This window comes from Bubalus kerabau, chromosome 1, assembly GCF_029407905.1.
Source record: "Bubalus kerabau isolate K-KA32 ecotype Philippines breed swamp buffalo chromosome 1, PCC_UOA_SB_1v2, whole genome shotgun sequence".
NCBI classification, from domain to species: Eukaryota; Metazoa; Chordata; class Mammalia; order Artiodactyla; family Bovidae; genus Bubalus; species Bubalus kerabau.
Genome location: NC_073624.1, coordinates 230,099,744 through 230,118,979, shown reverse-complemented (window position 1 = coordinate 230,118,979; position 19,236 = coordinate 230,099,744). Strand labels below are relative to the sequence as shown.

Genomic DNA, 19,236 nt, shown 5'->3' with positions numbered 1-19,236 from the left:
AAAGATCCCTCATGCAGCAATTAAGACCAGGCACAGCCAAACAAAAAGTAAATAAACAAAACAGTTTTAGCAGGTGGCCTTTAAGGTCCCTCCGCCGCTGATAAGTTGAGGTTCTATGACACAGCTGAGAACACTGTATATGCTGAAAATATAAGGATGCTAATGATTATACAGACACCAGTCAATTGGCAGCTGTGCTATTTGTGAGAAAGTTCTAGGGCTGAGAACTCAGTGGGAGAGAAGGTACTGGTGGCTTTAGTAACATTGGCCTCAGATGCAGGTAAGGCCCAAGTACTGCTTTCCTTGACAGAAGTGAATACTGAAAGACTGAACAGACTTGATGAAATGAATCTGGGCATGTCTCACTCAGGCTTGTATTCATCAGTTGTCCTTAGAGAGTGACATGGAATACCCTTATGGTTAATACCTCTTTAGAGATTTTGCTTAATCCTCCAACACTAATTCAAGTTGAGCACTACAGGCTTTTCTTAATTCCTTTACCCTTCACCTGGTTTGAGAGAGCCTCATCGACAACAGGGCCTGTTTATTTAGTCCCACTCCAACTGGAAGAATCCACAGATGCAGAGCACCACATTCTGAACTTCTGCATTGTGGGAAAGTTCTAGTTCTAGCACAGCTGTGTGAATTGGCTCTGCAAAATACACTTCCTTCTCAGAACAGCCTGAACTGTACACATCTCAGCTGGCTTGTGTTCCCAGCAACGCTGACTGTTGGGAAACCTCACAGTGTGACCAAGAAACAGAAAGGTGGATTCTTTTGGATTTAAGACAACAATTCAGGCTCTGTCCCCACTTTCTGACCACCCAGACTATACTGCCCTATACTGGCCTCCAAGTTTGCCTTCGGGGTGGGGTGTAGGAGGTGTGTGCTCCTCTGCACTTGTACTGCTTTGAGCCAACCCTTATGTCCTGTGTTACTATTAACACAGGACATCTGTGTTAATTCTGTGTGAATTCTGTTAATTCTGTGTGATTCATCTGTGTGCTGGCCTGAATTTTAGTCTTCCCTCTATCCCCGGTGCTTAGCATAAGGCCTGACACAGAGCCGGGCTTCCGTTAAGATTTGTGGAATGGGGATATCCATTGGATTGGCTGTGTGGTGCTAGAACTGGATTGCAAAAAAAGTTGAAAGTGGACTTCCCTGGTGGCACAGTGGGTAAGAACCTGCCTGCGAATGCAGGGGGTACAGGTTCAGTCCTGGTCTGGGAAGATTCCAGATGTCTCAGAGCAATTAAGCCTGTGAGCCAGAGCTACTGAGCCCAGAGTCTAAAGCTCACGAACCACAACTACTGAGACCGTGTACTGCAACTATTGAAGCCTGAATGTTTACAGCCTGTGCTTCATAAGAGAAACCACCACAATGAGAAGCCCATGAACCGCAATGAAGAGTAACCCCCACTTGCCACAACTAGAGAAAGCCCGCATGCAGCAACGAAGACCCAGTGCAGCCAATAAATGAATAAATAAAAGCTGGAAGTAACAAATTCTCTGGTTCAAAGACCCAGACCCAGGTCTACACTTATCCAGGCTTCCCTGAAATGAAGCTTCCCTGGATGAAGCAGCAGAGCTGAGGGCAGTTTCTCAAATCACATACACACACAGTAATAAGTAATGTTAATCTTGAGTTTCAGTTTCCCCCTTAGTAAGATGAACTACTAATGGTCCCATCTCTTGGGTTATTGGGAAGAATACAGTGAGCTGAGGCAGGCAAAGCGCCACACGCAACACCTGCTGGCACCTGCGCTCATTCTATTCACTAAGGTCTTCTCCTCACTCAGGTTTCTGATTTACACTTAACTGTCATCAATGGAAGAGAGCCTCCTCAAAATCTTCCTCCACAGACAAAGCCAACCCTCCACCTCCATCCTTGGGTCCCTCCAGTGCTTTGCTCACATCTCCATAACCCTTCATAAGGGTATTTCAGACTTTCTTCTACTGGATTTTGGAGGCTTCCAGGGTAGAAATCATCTATAATAGCCTTGTCCCTGATGAGGAGTAGATGAAACTGGCTTCATTCTTTTGTCAGCAAGAGAATGGGGAGCCTCTCTACCCCACCTCTACAACAAACTGTGGAAAATTATTAAAGAGATGGGAATACCAGACCACCTTACCTGTCTCCCAGGAAACCTGTATGCAGATCAAAAAGCAACAGTTAGAACTGGACATGGAACAACAGACTGGTTCCAAATTGGGAAAGGAGTACATCAAGGCTGTATATTGTCGCCCTGCTTACTCAACTTCTATGCAGAGTACATCATGAGAAATGCTGGGCTGGATGAAGCACAAGCTGGAATCAAGATTGCCAGGAGAAATATCAGTAACCTCAGACATGCAGATGACACCACCCTAATAGCAGAGAGCAAAGAGGAACTAAAGAGCCTCCTGATGAAAGTAAAAGAGGAGAGTGAAAAAGCTGGTTTAAAACTCAACACTCAAAAAATGATGATCATGGAATTTGGTCTCACCACATCATGGCAAATAGATGGGAAAACAATGGAAACAGTAAGACTTTATTTTCTTGGGCTCCAAAATCACTGCAAATGGAGACTGTACCCATGAGATTAAAAGATGCTTGCTCCTTGGAAGAAAAGCTATGACCAACCTAGATAGCATATTAAAAAGCAGAGACATTACTTTGCTGACAAAGGTCCATCTAGTCAAAGCTATGGTTTTTCCAGTAGTCATGAATGGATGTGAGAGTTGTACCATGAAGAAGGCTGAGTGCCGAAGAATTGATGCTCTTGAACTGTGGTGTTGGAGAAGACTCTTGAGAGCCCCTTTGACTACAAGGAGATCCAAACAGTCAATCCTAAAGGAAATCAACCCTGAATATTCATTGGAAGGACTGATGCTGAAGCTGAAACTCCAACATTTTGGCCACCTGATGTGAAGATCTTTCCCAGCATCTTTCCTGATGCTGGGAAAGATTGAAGGAAGGAGGAGAAGAGCACAACAGAGGACAAGATGGTTGGATGGCATCACTGATTCAATGGACACGAATTTGAGCAAGCTCCAGAAGACAGTGAAGGTCAGGGTTGCCTGGTGTGCTGCAGTCCACGGGGTTGCAAAGAGTCAGACATGACTGAGTGACTGAACAACAGCAGCAACCACGGGCACCTGGAGCTCTGGGTTGTTTTCCTGTCTTTGCTCTTCCTCTGCCCACTCATGCTTGTCTTTGTCTACCTTCAGGATGAACATTTCTGTGACTTCGTGGACACCCTCACAGAGTACCAGACTAAGAATATCTTGGCTTCTCCCATAATGAATGGGAAGGACGTGGTGGCCATAATCATGGCTGTGAATAAAGTGGATGGGCCCCACTTCACCGAGAATGATGAAGAGGTAAGAGTGCTTAGGAATTGGTGGGCTGGCCATGCCAGGACATTCTCCCAGCTCACAAATCCTCTGACCCTTGCTATTTGCCCTGACCTTGGCTTTCCCCTCTGTAAGACAAGGAAGTTAGTGGTCTGATGATCTGTGAGGGAGGCAGGACAGGATAATCATTAAGATGTTGGACTTTGGAGATAAGAATGTAGGGATAATGGTTCTGGTTCTGCTAATATCTGTTTGTCTTGGGCACGTTTTTCTGAACCTCAGATTACTTATTTGTAAAATGGGGATGGTTTTATAGTATCTTTTATAGAGAGTATCTATAGTGTCTCTTGAGGTCATTTGTGGCCATCAGGATAACATACATACATGACTTATCACGGGGCCTGCAAACTCAGTGAACAGTAGCAACTTCTCATGAATACACTTCTAATAACATTAACATTCTACATTCTGTGAGTTTTACCCTCACATAATGCAACATTTTATGAGTTAGCTTTCCATGATCCATCTGCTCAAACTGTCTCAGATGAAGCTTTGAAAATATTCAAACTTATCGGCTGATGGTAGAAGTGGCCCGAAGAGGAATTTCTCCTTCTCAACTGTTTCTCCTCATGCTGTTTGATTTTCAGATTCTTCTCAAGTACCTCAATTTTGCAAATCTAATCATGAAGGTGTTCCACCTGAGTTACCTGCACAACTGCGAGACTCGGCGTGGCCAGGTAAAGGGCTTGACTTGAGGGAATGGACTGGACTGAAGGTGTCCTCTTCCTGAAGCACTGATGTGCTCAACCAGAAGGCAGTCGTGACAGAGTGCCCGGGAAGTATCGTGCAGTCTCTCCCAGCATCCCTGGGGTGCATGCGTCATGATGTCTGTAGAGCTGTAACCCACGGTGACTGCACGTATAAGCTTTCATGTCAGCCAGCTTGTATTTGAATCCTTGCTAAGCCATTTACCAGTTCTAAGACCTTGAGCAAATCATTTAACCTCTCCAAGCTTCAGCCTCCTCTTTTGAAAAATGGGGATAATTATGGGATAAAGTATGTAGGATACTTGGGCTCTGTCAATGTTTGTTATTATCATTGTTATTAACAACCTAGGAAATAAAAGAATTGGAAAGAGTTGGACCCAATGGAAGCTGCCCCATTATTCACCTCTCTGAACCTCAGTTTCTCCATCTACAAAACAGGGACAGCTATTCCTGGTTATTATGAGCTGCTGTTCTGTGCCTCAGGAATACTAACTGTGTTTTTGTATTTCTTCAGATACTGTTGTGGTCTGGGAGCAAAGTCTTTGAAGAGCTTACAGACATTGAGAGGCAGTTCCACAAAGCCCTGTACACAGTCCGTGCCTTCCTCAACTGTGACAGATACTCTGTGGGGCTCTTAGACATGACCAAGCAGAAGGTGAGAACACTTAAGAGCAGACATTTCCAAGAATGGGTTAAATATATAGCAGCTATATACCAGGTGGAACCCAGCCTTCTGTCATGAATTCGGTTGCACAGGGAAATGGCTGGCAGGAGGTGGATGGTTATGAAAGGTTTTTCATAGGTATTTTACACTGAGGAGAGGAGTACCAGCCTTTACAGAGGAAAAGTCATTCCAGGGCACAGGGGAGGAAAAATAACCTGTATCTTCCTTAGTCCATAGGGAAAAAATGATTATGTGAGAAGAAGGCATGATGAGGTGGTAAAGGTGAGTGATAAAGAAGTTTCCGTGTAGGGTGAAAGCGCAGCAAGAAGAAAGTTGCCAACTTCAGAAACTGTCAGAAAATACGCTCAAAGGTGGGCAGAAACATTTCCTATGGTGTGTGGAGACCAGAGATCATCCAGGCCATGAAAGTGGGGGTACATACTTAGATCTGGCCCCTCAGAATGTTCTGAGGCCATGTTGGCTAAGGAGGCAGAGAGACTCAAATGGCCTCCAGCCAGGTTCTTCAGCCAGTTTTCACCAAACTGACTCTCCCATTGTTCTTTCTCTGCCTGTCTTTGCAGCTAATCATTTTCTGCCTTGGCACAGAGTTCCAGAGTTATCTATACACATTTCCTCTCCAAAGTCCTAAGACTAAACTGTCTGTTTCATTTTGTGCCCTTTGTCATGTTGCACGCAGTACACAGCCCAGTGGAGACCCTCCAAATATTTGGTTGAATGAATAAATGCATTACAGAATCTGGGGTTGGAAAAGACCTTAGATCTAGTCCAGAGGCTCCCAAATGTGACAGTAAATTAGAATCTTCTGCGGAACAGTTTCAAAATTGCTGAGCTAATCATCAAAAAGTCTACAAATAATAAATGCTGGAGAGGGTATGGAGAAAAGGGAACCCTCCTACCTGTTGGTGGGAATGTAAATTGGTACAGTCACTATGGAGAATAGTATAGAGGTTCCTCAGAAAACTAAAAATAGAATTATCATATGATCCAGTAATCTCATACCTGGATATATATCCAGACAAAACTGTAATTCAAAAAGATACATGTATCCCTATGTTCATAGCAGCACTATTCACAATAGTCAAGACATGGAAAGAAGATGTTATGGAAAAACTCGAATGAACTTTTTGGCCAACCCAATATATATATAGTGGAATATTACTCAGCTGGAAAAAGAATACAATAATGCCATTTGCGACAACATGGAGGGACCTAAAGATTATTATATTGAGTGAAGTAACTCAAACAGACAAAGGCAAATATCATATGATATCACTTATATGTGGAATCTACAAAAAATGATAAACTTATACACAAAACAGAAACAGACTCACAGATTTTGAAAACAAACTTATGATTACTCAAGGGGAAATGTGAAGGGGAGGGATAAATTAGGAGTTTGGGATTAACAGATACACACTAATAAATGTATGAAATAATCTACAAGGACATACTGTATAACAGGGAAATCTACTCAGGGAAAAGAATCTAAAAAAAGAATGGATAATGTATTTATATAACTGAATCACTTATCCACATACCTGAAAATATCATAACTTTGTAAATCAACTATACTCCATTAGGAAATACAATTTAGGACTTCCCTGGTTTTCCAGTGGTTAAGACTCTGTGCTTCCACTACAGGGGGTATGCATTCAATCCCTGGTCAGGGAACTAAGAGCCCACATGCTGCGTGGTGCAGCCAAAGTAATAATTATTATAAAAAAGGAAAAAATAAAATAAAAATTAAATTGAAAAGAGTAAATAGAAAATCTGACTAGACCTATAACGAATAAAGAGATAGAGTTGGTAATTAAAAAAAAAACTTCCTACAAAGAAAAACCCATAGTCAGATCTTTTCACTGATAAATTCCACCAAGTGTTTAAAGAAAAAATAATACAAATACTTCACAAACTCTTACAAAAATAGAAGAGGATGAAACATTTCTCTACTCATTCTATGAGGCCAGTATTACCCTGATACCAAACATATTACAAGAAAAAATCATACCAATCAATATATTATCTGAATACAGAGGCAAAATATCTTCAACAAAATACTAGCAAACCACATATAAAAAATTGTGGTCACATATAAAAACCATGGTCAATTGATTTTCAACTAGGGTGCCAAGACCATTCAAACGCAAAAGAATAGTCCTTTTAGCACATGGTGCTAGAACAAATGGATAGCCACGTGCAAAAGAATGAATTTGGGGCCCTACTTCACATCATATACAAAAAATAACTCAAAATGGACCACAGACTTTAAACTATAAAAACTCTTAAAAGAAAATATAGATGTAAAACAAGTGGGACCTAATTAAACTTAAAAGCTTTTGCATAGCAAAGGAAACTATAAACAAGGTGAAAAGACAACCCTCAGAATGGGAGAAAATTATAGCAAATGAAACAACTGACAAAGGATTAATTTCCAAAATATACAAGCTGCTCATACAAGTCAATACCAGAAAAACAAACAACCCAATCAACAAGTTGGAAAAAGACCTAAATAGACATTTCTCCAAAGAAGACATACAGATGGCTAACAAAAACATGAAAAGATGCTCAACATCACTCATTATTATAGAAATGCAAATCAAAACTCCAGTGAGATACCACCTCACACTGATCATAATGGCCATCATCAAGAGATCCACAAACAATAAATGCTGGAGAGGGTGTGGGGAAAAGGGAAGCCTCTTGCACTGTTGGTGGGAATGTAAATTGATACAACCACTATGGAAGATGGTATGAAGATTTCTTAAAAAACTAGAAATAAAACCACCATATGACCCAGCAATCCCATTCCTAGGCATATACCCTGAAGAAACCCAAAATTGAAAAAGACACATGTACCCCAATGTTCATTGCAACACTGTTTACAATAGCTAGAACATGGAAGCCACCTAGATGTCCACTGACAGATGAATGGATAAAGAAGCTGTGGTACACACATATATATAATGTAATATAACTCAGCCATTAAAAGGAACACATTTGAGTCAGTTCTAATGAGGTGGACAAACTTAGAGCCTATTATACAGAGTGAAGTAAGTCAGAAAAAGAAAGATAAATATTGCTTACTATTGTAATATTGTCCATCCCTGGTGGTCCATTGGGTAGGACTTGGAGCTTTCATTGCCCAGGGCCTAGGTTCAATCCCTAGTTGGGGAACTAAGAGCCTGAAAGCCATGTGATGCAGCCAAACAAACAAGGAATCTAGAAATATGGTACCTATGAATTTATCTGCAGGGCAGCAATGGAGAAGACACAGGGTGGGGGGCGAGGAAGAGAGGGTGAGATGTATGGAGAGAGTAACATGGAAACATATTACTTTATGTAAAATAGATAGCCAGTGGGAATTTGCTCTATGACTCGAGGAACTCAAACAGGGGCTCTGTATCAACCTAGAGGGGTGGGATGAGGAGGGAGATGGGAAGGAGGTTCACGAGTAGGGGGACATAGGCATACCTATGGCTGATTCATGTTGATGCTTGACAGAAAACAAAATTCTGTAAAGCAATTATCCTTCAATTAAAAAAGAAATAAAATTTTTTAAAAAAGAAAATATAGATGTAAATCTTTGTGGCCCTGGATAAGGCAATGGTTTCTTGGATATGGCATCAAAAGCACAAGTAACAAAGGAAAAACAGATAAATTGGGCTTCATAAAAATTTAAAACTTTTGTGCTTGAAAGGACAGTAATGAAGAAAGCTTTTGAAAAGACAAGTATGTAAAATATAAAAAGAACTCTTAAAATTAGGAGTATAGGATTAACAGATACAAACTATTATATATAAAATAGACAGGCAACAAGAATTTACTGTATAGCACAGGGAACTATACTCAGTATCTTGAAATAACCTACAATGGAAGGTGGTCCACTGGCTAAGACTCTGTGGTCCCAATGCAGCGGGTCCAGGTTTGATCCTTGGTCGGGAACTAGATCCCATGTGCTGCAACTAAAAGTCTGCATACCACAGCAAAAGATCGAAGATCCTGTGCATGCAATGAAGACCAGGTGCAGTCAAATAAATAAATAAATAAATATTAAAAAATAAATATAATAGTCATGATACATTTGTTAGTTTAAAAAATAATGGAAAAAAATATATATATATAATAATCACTTTGCTGAAACTATCACAAGATTGTAAATCAACTATACTTCCATCTTTTTTTTAAGTTTGATGTTTGCTCATGAAGGGGAAAACAAAAATCTCTTACTACTCAACAATAAAAAGATAACCCAGTTAAAAAAATAAAATAAATTGCTGGGCAACATGATAATCTCCCTTTTTTACATAATGCTCTACAAACATAATTCCATAGTAGTACATGTGGATTTTTAAATAATATATGTACATATAACAAACACACATAGAAAAGCACTATTACAGGAAAATAGTTCAGTGAATTACCACAAAGTGAATATCCCACGTAACTACCACCAAGACTAAGGAATAAGAACATTACTGGTGCCTCAGAAGCCCCTTTCTTACCGATTTCTAGTAACTCCCATTCCTTCCTCCTAAAAGGTAACCACTCTCTGACCTTTAAAGCCATGTTAGTTTTCCCTAATTTTGAAATTCATATAAATGTAATTATACTCTTTTGTGTCTGACTTCTTTTTATCAAAATTTGGATTGTAAGATTCATTCTTATTGCTCATCATAGTCATCAATTTTCATTAATTAGTTCATTAATTTTCATTCTTGTAGAATATTCCATTATATGAGTAATCCACAAAGTATTTATTTATTCTACCAGTGATAGAGATTTGAATTTTCCAGTTTGGTCTTTTGTGAATATTGCTATCATGAACACTCTAGTACATATTTTTTCGGTACACATATATATTCTATGGTTCCTCTTTCTATAATCTGCTTTATTTCTTGATTTTTCAGTTAATCCGTATCTTGTACATGCCCATTTATTTTTGTTTGAACACTAGAAATCTGTATAAAATATTTTGGAGATGATTTGAAACTCTTGGCAATGTTATATTCCTCCAAAGGGGATTTATGTTACTTCTGGTTATAAGTTGAGACAAAGGCAGAGTATCTGAATCTAATCAAGGACTGAGCCAATTTGAAGCTGGTCTTCAGTTTTTGTGAGGGTTATTCTGTTTCTGATTCACTTTTACTCCTAGAGTATAAATCTTTAGGAAGGACCAGCTAAATGGGTTGTTTTCAAGGATGCATCCTTTTTGGCAGGTCCCGAATTTCAACCTAGTCCTACTAGCCAAGTAGGTCTACTGAAAGCTTTGCATGCCTTTCCAGTTGCTCCACAACATCTTTGGTGTCAGTAAGAGGAAAAGTTGAATCAGGCATCAGGCTCATATCTCTGGGCTTCCCTTCTCTGTGAGATCTTGGTCCATCAAATTATTGCTGCCTTGCTAGTGCTATGATTCCTTCACATAAATGTTTATATACGTATACACACATACATATACAGAGTCCAGATTCATGGTAATTCTCAGTTGGAGGATTGGTTTGCAACAGACTGGCTACCATTGGTAGTAGTAGAAATCCTCTTTTCTTGTTCTTTAGTCCACATAGATTTGTCTCATTTTTTAAAATAGTATTGGTATACCATAATTAGTTTATCCTTTCCCCTATTTCTGGGCATTTAAATCATTTCTAGATAGTCTTGCAATTAAAGGCAATGCTGTAATGAACAACCTTGGAGTTAAATTCCTGCCCACTCGACAAAGACTATCTATAGGACAAAGGTGTGGAAGTAGATTACTAAGAAAAAAATTTTATTTCGCTTTCCCCAAATTTTCTGTCTAAAGGCTAATCATTTTATACGCCTACTTGCACTGCGTGAGAGTTCCCTTTCTCCAAACTCCTGCCCCCAATTCTGTGTATCATAAATCTTTTTTATTTTTCCTACTTAAACAGGCAAAAATGTTATTCTTCTTCTTTTCTAATTGTTTTTTCACTGATTATCATAGAAGAGTAAATACATTTTGTATATTTATTTGTAATTTAACTTTTCTTTTTACATATACTGCCCAAGTTTTTCTGTGCAATATATCGCCCTTTTTTCCACCTTTAAAATTGAATTCTTTGTCTATTTCTTATTAAAATATAAGAGTGCTTTATATTATATAGATTGTGTATCTGTCACCTAGCTGCAACCATATTTTCCTTTTCTGTGGATTATATTTTAACTTTGTCTATGGCATCTTTCATAATACAGAAGATTTAAATTTTATGGCTTCTGTGTTTTGAATTTTGTTTAAGAAAGACTTCCTCAACCTGAATACTATAGTCTGAAATAACCTTAATTGCTTTGATTAATACATTTTCATCTTTTACTCATCTTGAAATTATTAATATGTTATAAGGTAAGGATAAATTTTGTGATGTCCTCATAATTTTCCATTTAAAGAATAGTCTACCCTTTCTCTACTGTTTTGAAATGCCACCATTTTGATATGCCATTTTACAATATACCAGATTTCATATATTCGTGGGTTTATTATTCTGATTTTTTACTTTAAAATAGCTCCCTAAGTGACTCTGGTGCAGTTGAGTCATATACTGATTTCAGGGAACTTCTGGTTTTAATGCAGCCATCCCTTTGATTTTGGTAAATTCCTGAATCAAATATTTTGCCAAACATGGCTAAATCCAGCAATAACACTGATACTCCTTCAGAAAGCAATAAGTGAGTTCATATAAATGAATGGTTCTTTTTTTTATTATTAATTTATCTTTCATTGAAGGATAATGGCTTTAGAGAATTTTGTTGTTTTCTGTCAAATCAGTCATAGGTACACATATATTCCCTCCCTTTTGAGCCTCCCTCCCATCTCCCTCCCCATCCCACCCCTCTAGATTGATACAGAGCCCCTGTTTGAGTTTCCTGAGCCATACAGCAAATTCCAGTTGGCTGTCTATTTTACATATGGTAATGTAAGTTTCCATGTTATTCTTCCCATACATCTCACCCTCTTCTCCCCTCTTCCCATGTCCATAAGTCTATTCTCTGTGTCTGTTTCTCCATTGCTGCCTTGTAAGTAAATTCTTCAGTACCATTTTTCTAGATTCCGTATATATGTGTTAGAAAATGATATTTATCTTTCTCTTTCTCACTCACTTCACCCTGTATAATAGGTTCTAGGTTCACCTACCTCATCAGAACCGACTCAAATGCATTCTTTTTATGGCTGATACATATCCATTGTGTATATATACCACCACTTCCTTATTCATTCATCTGTTGATGCAAATCTAGGTTGCTTCCATGTTCTAGCTATTGTAAATAGTGCTGCAATGAACAATGGGATACATGTGTCTTTTTCAATTTTGGTTTCCTCAGGGTATATGCCTAGGAGTGGGATTGCTGGGTCATATGGTGGTTTTCTTCCTAGTTTTTTAAGGAATCTCCCTACATCTTCCATACTGGGAATGGTTCTTTTTTAATCAGAAGAATTTCTGAGTAGTTGAACTCAAGAGTCCATTTTAAGGTGCTCAGTTTGTATCTTAAAAGATCAAAACACAGCTCTAAGCTGCAGCATTCTGCCCTCTGTTTCTTTTGAACTCTCCCTCAAAAGGGAAAGTCACATTTAAGTGAGAATATCCTGATTTAGTCATCCCCAATAGATGGGACAATCTAGCAATTAGAAGTGGGTTGGGTTGCCTATAATCACTCTAAGAACTGGTTCTCTTCCCCCTTCCCCACCCCCTTGCCCTACCCCGGATAGCTAAATTCTTAACTGAAGTATTGACATTATGAAAAATGTCAATAAAGGCCACTGAATTGTACACTTAAGCTGGGCGAGTCACAAGGTGTATGAATTATATCTCAGGAAGGCTGTTTAGAAGTAAAAGAGAGAGAGAGACGGGACAGAGGACGGCAGGCACAAACACGCCCCACATTCCAGCGCACCCTTTGTTGACATCTGCTTCTCCTCAGGACAGTCTTCAAAACTGTGCAGTGTTTGACCTTGACAGTGTCAGCCTGATAGCCTTCTTCTGGTCTCCTCTAACATTTGTGTTCTCTTTTTATTACTGTTTTGATTCTTACCCTGGCTACCTTACTGAAGTCACTCAAAGGCTTAGTTGTCTCCTCCATGAGATAGTAGATCCTCTGGGCATGAACTGTACCTTGTCTCTATCCAGCACGAAGCATGTTGTGGAGCTTAGGTAGGTCCCCAGCTCTCATTTTCACCCAGAACTGAATTGCTTCCTGTTGTCGATAGTCAAGAGGAAGAATACAACTGGGCAGAAGGGTGAGGACGTGAAATGTGAATTTCATGTGGACTTCATTTGCCATCTGCTTGCCCTCTGGATGATGTAAGAGCAGACAAACCACCATGACAAATATTTTCAAATGAGAGAGAGAGAGAGTTCACGAAGCAGAGGGGCTTGACATCCTGCCCACGGTAACCCAGAGTGAGCGGATCACTGTCTCTAAACACAGCAGATAAGTGAACAGAGAGGCACTGGAGGACAGGGGCCTCCTCCTCAGGCCCAGATTTGGCCCAACCCAAGTGTGCAGCAGCATGTGTTGCAGAAAAACCTGAGAAGAAGCAGCAAGGAAGCCTGTGTGGCGTCCTAGTCAGTTTCTTCTCCTGGGGCTGCGTGACCATGCAGAGCCTTTGCTGACCCTTTTCTCTCCTCTCTCTGCCCCTGTCTTTGCCAGTTATCTTACAGGTGTCATCCTTTCCTGTTGAAGCTCAAAGGTCTATCTGTCCATATTTGGCACCATTGCTTCTCTTTTCTTATTTGGAAAAAAAAATTTTATTATGAAAGCCATACATTTTATTAAGGAAGAATTCTGAGAAAGTCAATTGTTAATGCTTTGTTGTGAATTCTTTGAGAGCATTTTCTATATAGAGTTAAACCATTGGGGGTCACATGATCTATGTATTTATCACTTCACATTTTGTATTCATTGATGTATCATGGACATCTTTGTAATCAATACATACACATCTGTAATATGCTTGTTACTAAATGTACCATCGGAGAAGGCAATGGCAACCTACTCCAGTACTCTTGCCTGGAAAATCCCATGAACGGAGGGGCCTGGTGGGCTGCAGTCCATGGGGTCGCTAGGAGTCAGACACGACTGAGTGACTTCACTTTCACTTTTCACTTTCATGCATTGGAGAAGGAAATGGCAACCCACTCCAGTGTTCTTGCCTGGAGAATCCCAGGGATGGGGGAGCCTGGTGGGCTGCCGTCTATGGGGTTGCACAGAGTTGGACACGACTGAAGCGACTTAGCAGCAGCAGCAGCAGATGTACCTTAATTGATTTAATAAGTCTCCTCCTTTTGGATACTTCGTGCTCAGTCACTAAGTCATATCCAACTCTTTGTGAACCCATGGACTGTAGCCCTCCAGGCTCCTCTGTCCATGGGGCTCTCCAGGAAAGAATACTGGAGTGGGTTGCCATTTCCTATTCCATGGGACTCTTCCTGACCTAGGGATCAAACCCATGTCTCCTGCATTGTAGGCAGATTCTTTACCACTGTGCCATCATAGGTTTTTTCTAATTTTTCACCACTAATGATATTGTAATAAACATTGTTCTAGCTAAACATTTGATCACATGTTTAGCAAGTATGTAAGGTAAATTTCTTGGCCATAGAGTCCCCTTTTTCCTTCTCATGTCCCACAGCAGAGGAAGTATGAGGTTGCTCTTGCTTAGCTCCCATTCTTGGTTATTGATTAGACAGATCCAGTTCTGATGATACTGATATATTTCAAAGCACAGACACAATTGACTTTTTCCAAGTCTAGTGAATCTTGCAGCCCTGCTAAGCTTAGGTTCCACTGAGTTCTTCCCATCTTCCAAATTTCAGTGATAGATGACTCATCCAGGTGAATCTTATTTTCTTAATCTCCTTTTTTGATCTGCTTTCAAGACACATAATTATTGTTTTTCTCAATCCTAGGAATTTTTTGATGTGTGGCCAGTCCTGATGGGGGAGGCTCCACCCTACGCTGGTCCCAGGACTCCGGATGGAAGGGTAGGTCTCCCTCTGGCCTGTTCAGTATGAACAAATGTTTAATGAAATATCATGTAAGGCACTGTAGGCCCTGCTGAAGTTTCTCTACCACGTATGTATTTATCTCTTCTGGGTTGGGTCGTCGCCTTTGAAATTATGGTAATTCCTCACGATTGCTCAAGCCCTGTATTTTGCAAGGTGTTTTTAATATCTCCTTGGAGTTTCACAACAACCTGGTGGGACTGACAGAAGAGGGAAACTATTCTTATTCCATAGATGAGGAAAGAAGTCCAGAAAGATTAAGCAACATGCTTAAGGACCCACTCAGCAGAACTGTAGACTATTAAAGATGTAAATAATCTCAAAATCGAATCTAGATGTACATGTTGATAGCCAGAAGGTCATTTCCAGTCAATAGATAAATATGTTTAGTTATGAAAGTTTTTTAATTCTTTATTTCCAACAAATGTCTAGATTCTCAGATTCTTTTGAAAAGGTGGCAGACCATTCAAAACTGCACAGCCCCCCCCACCCCCATCCCACAGGTTAAATTTGATTGGAGCTGAGTAGCAGCTGCCTCCTTGCAACCTGGCCTGAGCTCCCTAGTTTGCCACAGTGCCCCTGACTCCCTCTTGTGTACCCCTGGCTGCCTCCTCTCATTTATGTTTCTATTAGGTCTCCCTTGGCATTTCAGTGTGCAACCTCTGGCCTCCTACTATTGCTATATTTTAAAGATGAGACATAAACACTTTAGAGAAGCTGTAATGAAATATGTGGGAATGCAAAGATGAAGCAGGGTAAACAGACCTGGCACTCAAATGGCCTATAGAACCTGTAGAATGACTTTAGCTGAGGCCACATAGAATAAGTAAGCAGCATAGCTGTGTCCTGAATTGAGCTTTAGTCCAGTCATCTTCTCACAAAACCTTCCAGGCTGTCTGAAACGGTATACCATTTCTGCTAGGAGGCCTGATTCTCCCTAGCCAACACTAACCCTACCCAAAATAAAGGACAGTGTGTGTGTGTGTGTGTGTGTGTGTGTGTGTGTGACAGACTTTATTTAACCTTAATTCAAACTCTAGGTATCCAGATTAATACCCTGGCTGTGTTAGTTTTCATTCCAATCCCAAAGAAAGGCAATGCCAAAGAATGCTCAAACTACCCCACAATTGCACTCATCTCACACACTAGTAAAGTAATGCTCAAAATTCTCCAAGCCAGGCTTCAGCAATACATGAACTGTGAACTTCCAGATGTTCAAGCTGGTTTCAGAAAAGGCAGAGGAACCAGAGATCAAATTGCCAACATCCGCTGGATCATGGAAAAAGCAAGAGAATTCCAGAAAAACATCTATTTCTGCTTTACTGACTATGCCAAAGCCTTTGACTGTGTGGATCACAATAAACTGTGGGAAATTCTGAAAGAGATGGGAATACCAGATCACCTGACCTGCCTTTTGAGAAACCTATATGGAGGTCAGGAAGCAACAGTTAGAACTGGACATGGAACAACAGACTGGTTCCAAACAGGAAAAGGAGTACGTCAAGGCTGTATATTGTCATCCTGTTTACTTAAAGAGTACATCATGAGAAATGCTGGGCTGGAAGAAACACAAGCTGGAATCAAGATTGCCGGGAGAAATATCAATCATCTCAGATATGCAGATGACGCCACCCTTATGGCAGAAAGTGAAGAGGAACTAAAAAGCCTCTTGATGAAAGTGAAAGAGGAGACTGAAAAAGTTGGCTTAAAGCTCAACATTCAGAAAACGAAGATCATGGCATCCGGTCCCATCACTTCATGGGAAATAGATGGGGAAACAGTGGAAACAGTGTCAGACTTTATACTTTGGGGCTCCAAAATCACTGCAGATGGTGACTGCAGCCATGAAATTAAAAGACGCTTACTCCTTGGAAGGAAAGTTATGACCAACCTAGATAGCATATTCAAAAGCAGAGATATTACTTTGCCAACAAAGGTTCATCTAGTCAAGGCTATGGGTTTTCCTGTGGTCATGCATGGATGCGAGAGTTGGACTGTGAAGAAAGCTGAGCACTGAAGAATTGATGCTTTTGAACTGTGGTGTTGGAGAAGACTCTTGAGAGTCCCTTGGACTGCAAGGAGATCCACCCAGTCCATTCTGAAGGAAATCAGCCCTGGGATTTCTTTGGAAGGAATAATGCAATAGCTGAAACTCGAGTACTTTGGCCACCTCATGCGAAGAGTTGACTCATTGGAAAAGACTCTGATGCTGGGAGAGATTGGGGGCAGGAGGGAAAGGGGACGACAGAGGATGAGATGGCTGGATGGCATCACCGACTCGATGGACATGAGTTTGAGTGAACTCCGGGAGTTGGTGATGGACAGGGAGGCCTGGCGTGCTGCGATTCATGGGGTCGCAAAGAGTCGGACACAACTGAGCAACTGAACTGAACTGAACTGTGAGCTTCATATACACACCAGAAAAGATTTCAGCCTTGGAATCGACAATGTCTGCTGTGCTTTATCCAAAATGACCTTTATAATCTGCCGCTGTCCAGTTTCAAACTATTATTTTGCCCATACAATTTCATGTTTTCATTTTGGAAGACTAAGTCTGCAAGGTTAACATCACGTGCTACTGTCAGAAAACTGTTTGGGGACATTTTTCCTTTTTAAGTACAGCTTGCTGTATTGGCATAATTGAGATGTTACTACTGAGTTTTCATCAAATTCACATATGAGCTGGTTTTGTTTCTTCCAGAAATTTAGAATTTTAGGAACTAGGGTAGAGACCATTCTAGCTTTCAAACTCCGCCAACCTCAGTTAGTTTCAATTTCCTGGGCTGCTTTAATATTCAGCTCTCTGAGCTGAGCCCTGTGGTCAGAGGTCATCTCCAACTCCAGAAGGCCTAGAGAAATATCAGGCCCTATCTAACTTATCTGGTTCTTCACTCTTGAGGATCCCTATCTTCAAGATTGAACTGAAGATGGAGGAGAAGACACATTTATATGTTTGAGTGAGGCCTTTTGCTGTTCAGTTGAAACTACCACATTGTTAATTGGCTATACTTCAATATAAAATAAAAGGTTTAAAAAAAAAAAAGATTAAACTGAAGAGGACATTTTCTCACTAAACTCCAGCCTAAAAGAGATGCCCATCATCTGATCACTTCCGAAGCTTTAGTTTCACTGAGGTGACCAGCACATTCATGGGCAAAACTTTTCTTCCCCAAACCCTCCTCCACCTCATGCAGCAATGACTCAGTCCTTGCAAGAGTGTGAGATGTCAGGTTGCAATGGAAAAGGCCAGAAGACAAAGAACTTTGGTCTTAGTGGGTTGCTAGCCTGTAGGGTGAGCTTGGTCAAATAACCCCTTAGGGTCTCCACTTTCTCTTCTATGGAATGTTGTCACCGAATTTATCTCCAAAGGCAGTTTGATGTTTGGGACACAGTTGATGAGGAAAACACACAGAGGCCTGAGCCGGGGCCCAGACACAGCAGGACAGAACTGGACAAAAGCAGATCTTCTGAAAAGAGTATAGGGTTGAAGGGAGAAAGACTAAATTCAGGTCCCTACTCCAGCAGCTGCCTGTGTGGCCTTGGGCGCCTCTCTGAGCCTCCCCTTCCTCATCTGGAACACTCAGGAAATCAAGCTGACCTAGGCAGCCCATGGTAGCTAAAGCGAATCACACTGACTTGGTAGGCACTCCGACAACCATGGCAACGTAAGTCTCACTCTCTGCTGGGCACTTCACCTGGAGTCTGTCATATACTCTTCTCATCAGTTTATGGAGGAGGTATCCAGGTAGCTCAGCGGTAAAGAATCTGCCTGACAAGCAGGAGACATGAGTTCAATCCCTGAGTCAGGAAGATCCCCTGGAGAAAAAAATGGCAACCTACTCCAGTATTCTTGCCTGGGAAATCCCATGGACAGAGGAGCCTGGCAGGCTACAGTCGATGGGGTTGCAAGAGTTGTGTACGATTGAGCGACTAAACAACAACATTCTATTTATGTCTATTGGATAGGTAGAGGACATTAAAGGCTTAAAGGGGAAAAAGCATTTACACAGTTTCAAACCCTGGATGCTTTTCTTTCAGGTAACTATTATGGCAATCAGGCTGCTTAACCTCCCCTGTTGCCTTCTAACATCACTTTCACAATTGATCTGCCATGTTCACGCTAGAAACACAGTTTCTGTCTGGATTTTGACCAATTAACCTCCCTGAATCTTGGGTCTGAAGCTCTCCCAAAGCAGCTATACTTCACTTCATCTCCTTTTAAGAATAAAGCGTTGTATGTGTGTGTGCTTTCATTATGAAAAACAGCTACGTAGTCTTCATAAAAAAACAAAAATGGCACTTCTTTTAAAACTGGTATATTTCCATGCATGATAATCTGGCTCTGGTTATATCTGGCTCTTTCAAAGACCCTGTGTTACAGTGTCAGCTGCTTAGGTGCAAGGTGACAAAGGCACTCATTGATGGCTTGGTTTTGA

General features: G+C 40.7%; 1 protein-coding gene across 2 annotated transcripts in view; it reads left to right on the top strand.

The window, feature by feature from the left end:
* PDE6A (phosphodiesterase 6A) overlaps positions 1-19,236 on the top strand; it is a 77,446-nt gene that overhangs the window by 7,997 nt on the left and 50,213 nt on the right. The window contains exons 2-5 of one of the 2 annotated variants that reach the window (XM_055558297.1): positions 3,210-3,362; positions 3,983-4,072; positions 4,617-4,757; positions 14,705-14,779. In XM_055558297.1, the coding sequence (XP_055414272.1) occupies positions 3,210-3,362; positions 3,983-4,072; positions 4,617-4,757; positions 14,705-14,779 (459 nt within the window). The remainder of the gene's footprint in view (positions 1-3,209; positions 3,363-3,982; positions 4,073-4,616; positions 4,758-14,704; positions 14,780-19,236) is intronic. The other variant, XM_055558302.1, reaches the window with a different exon arrangement.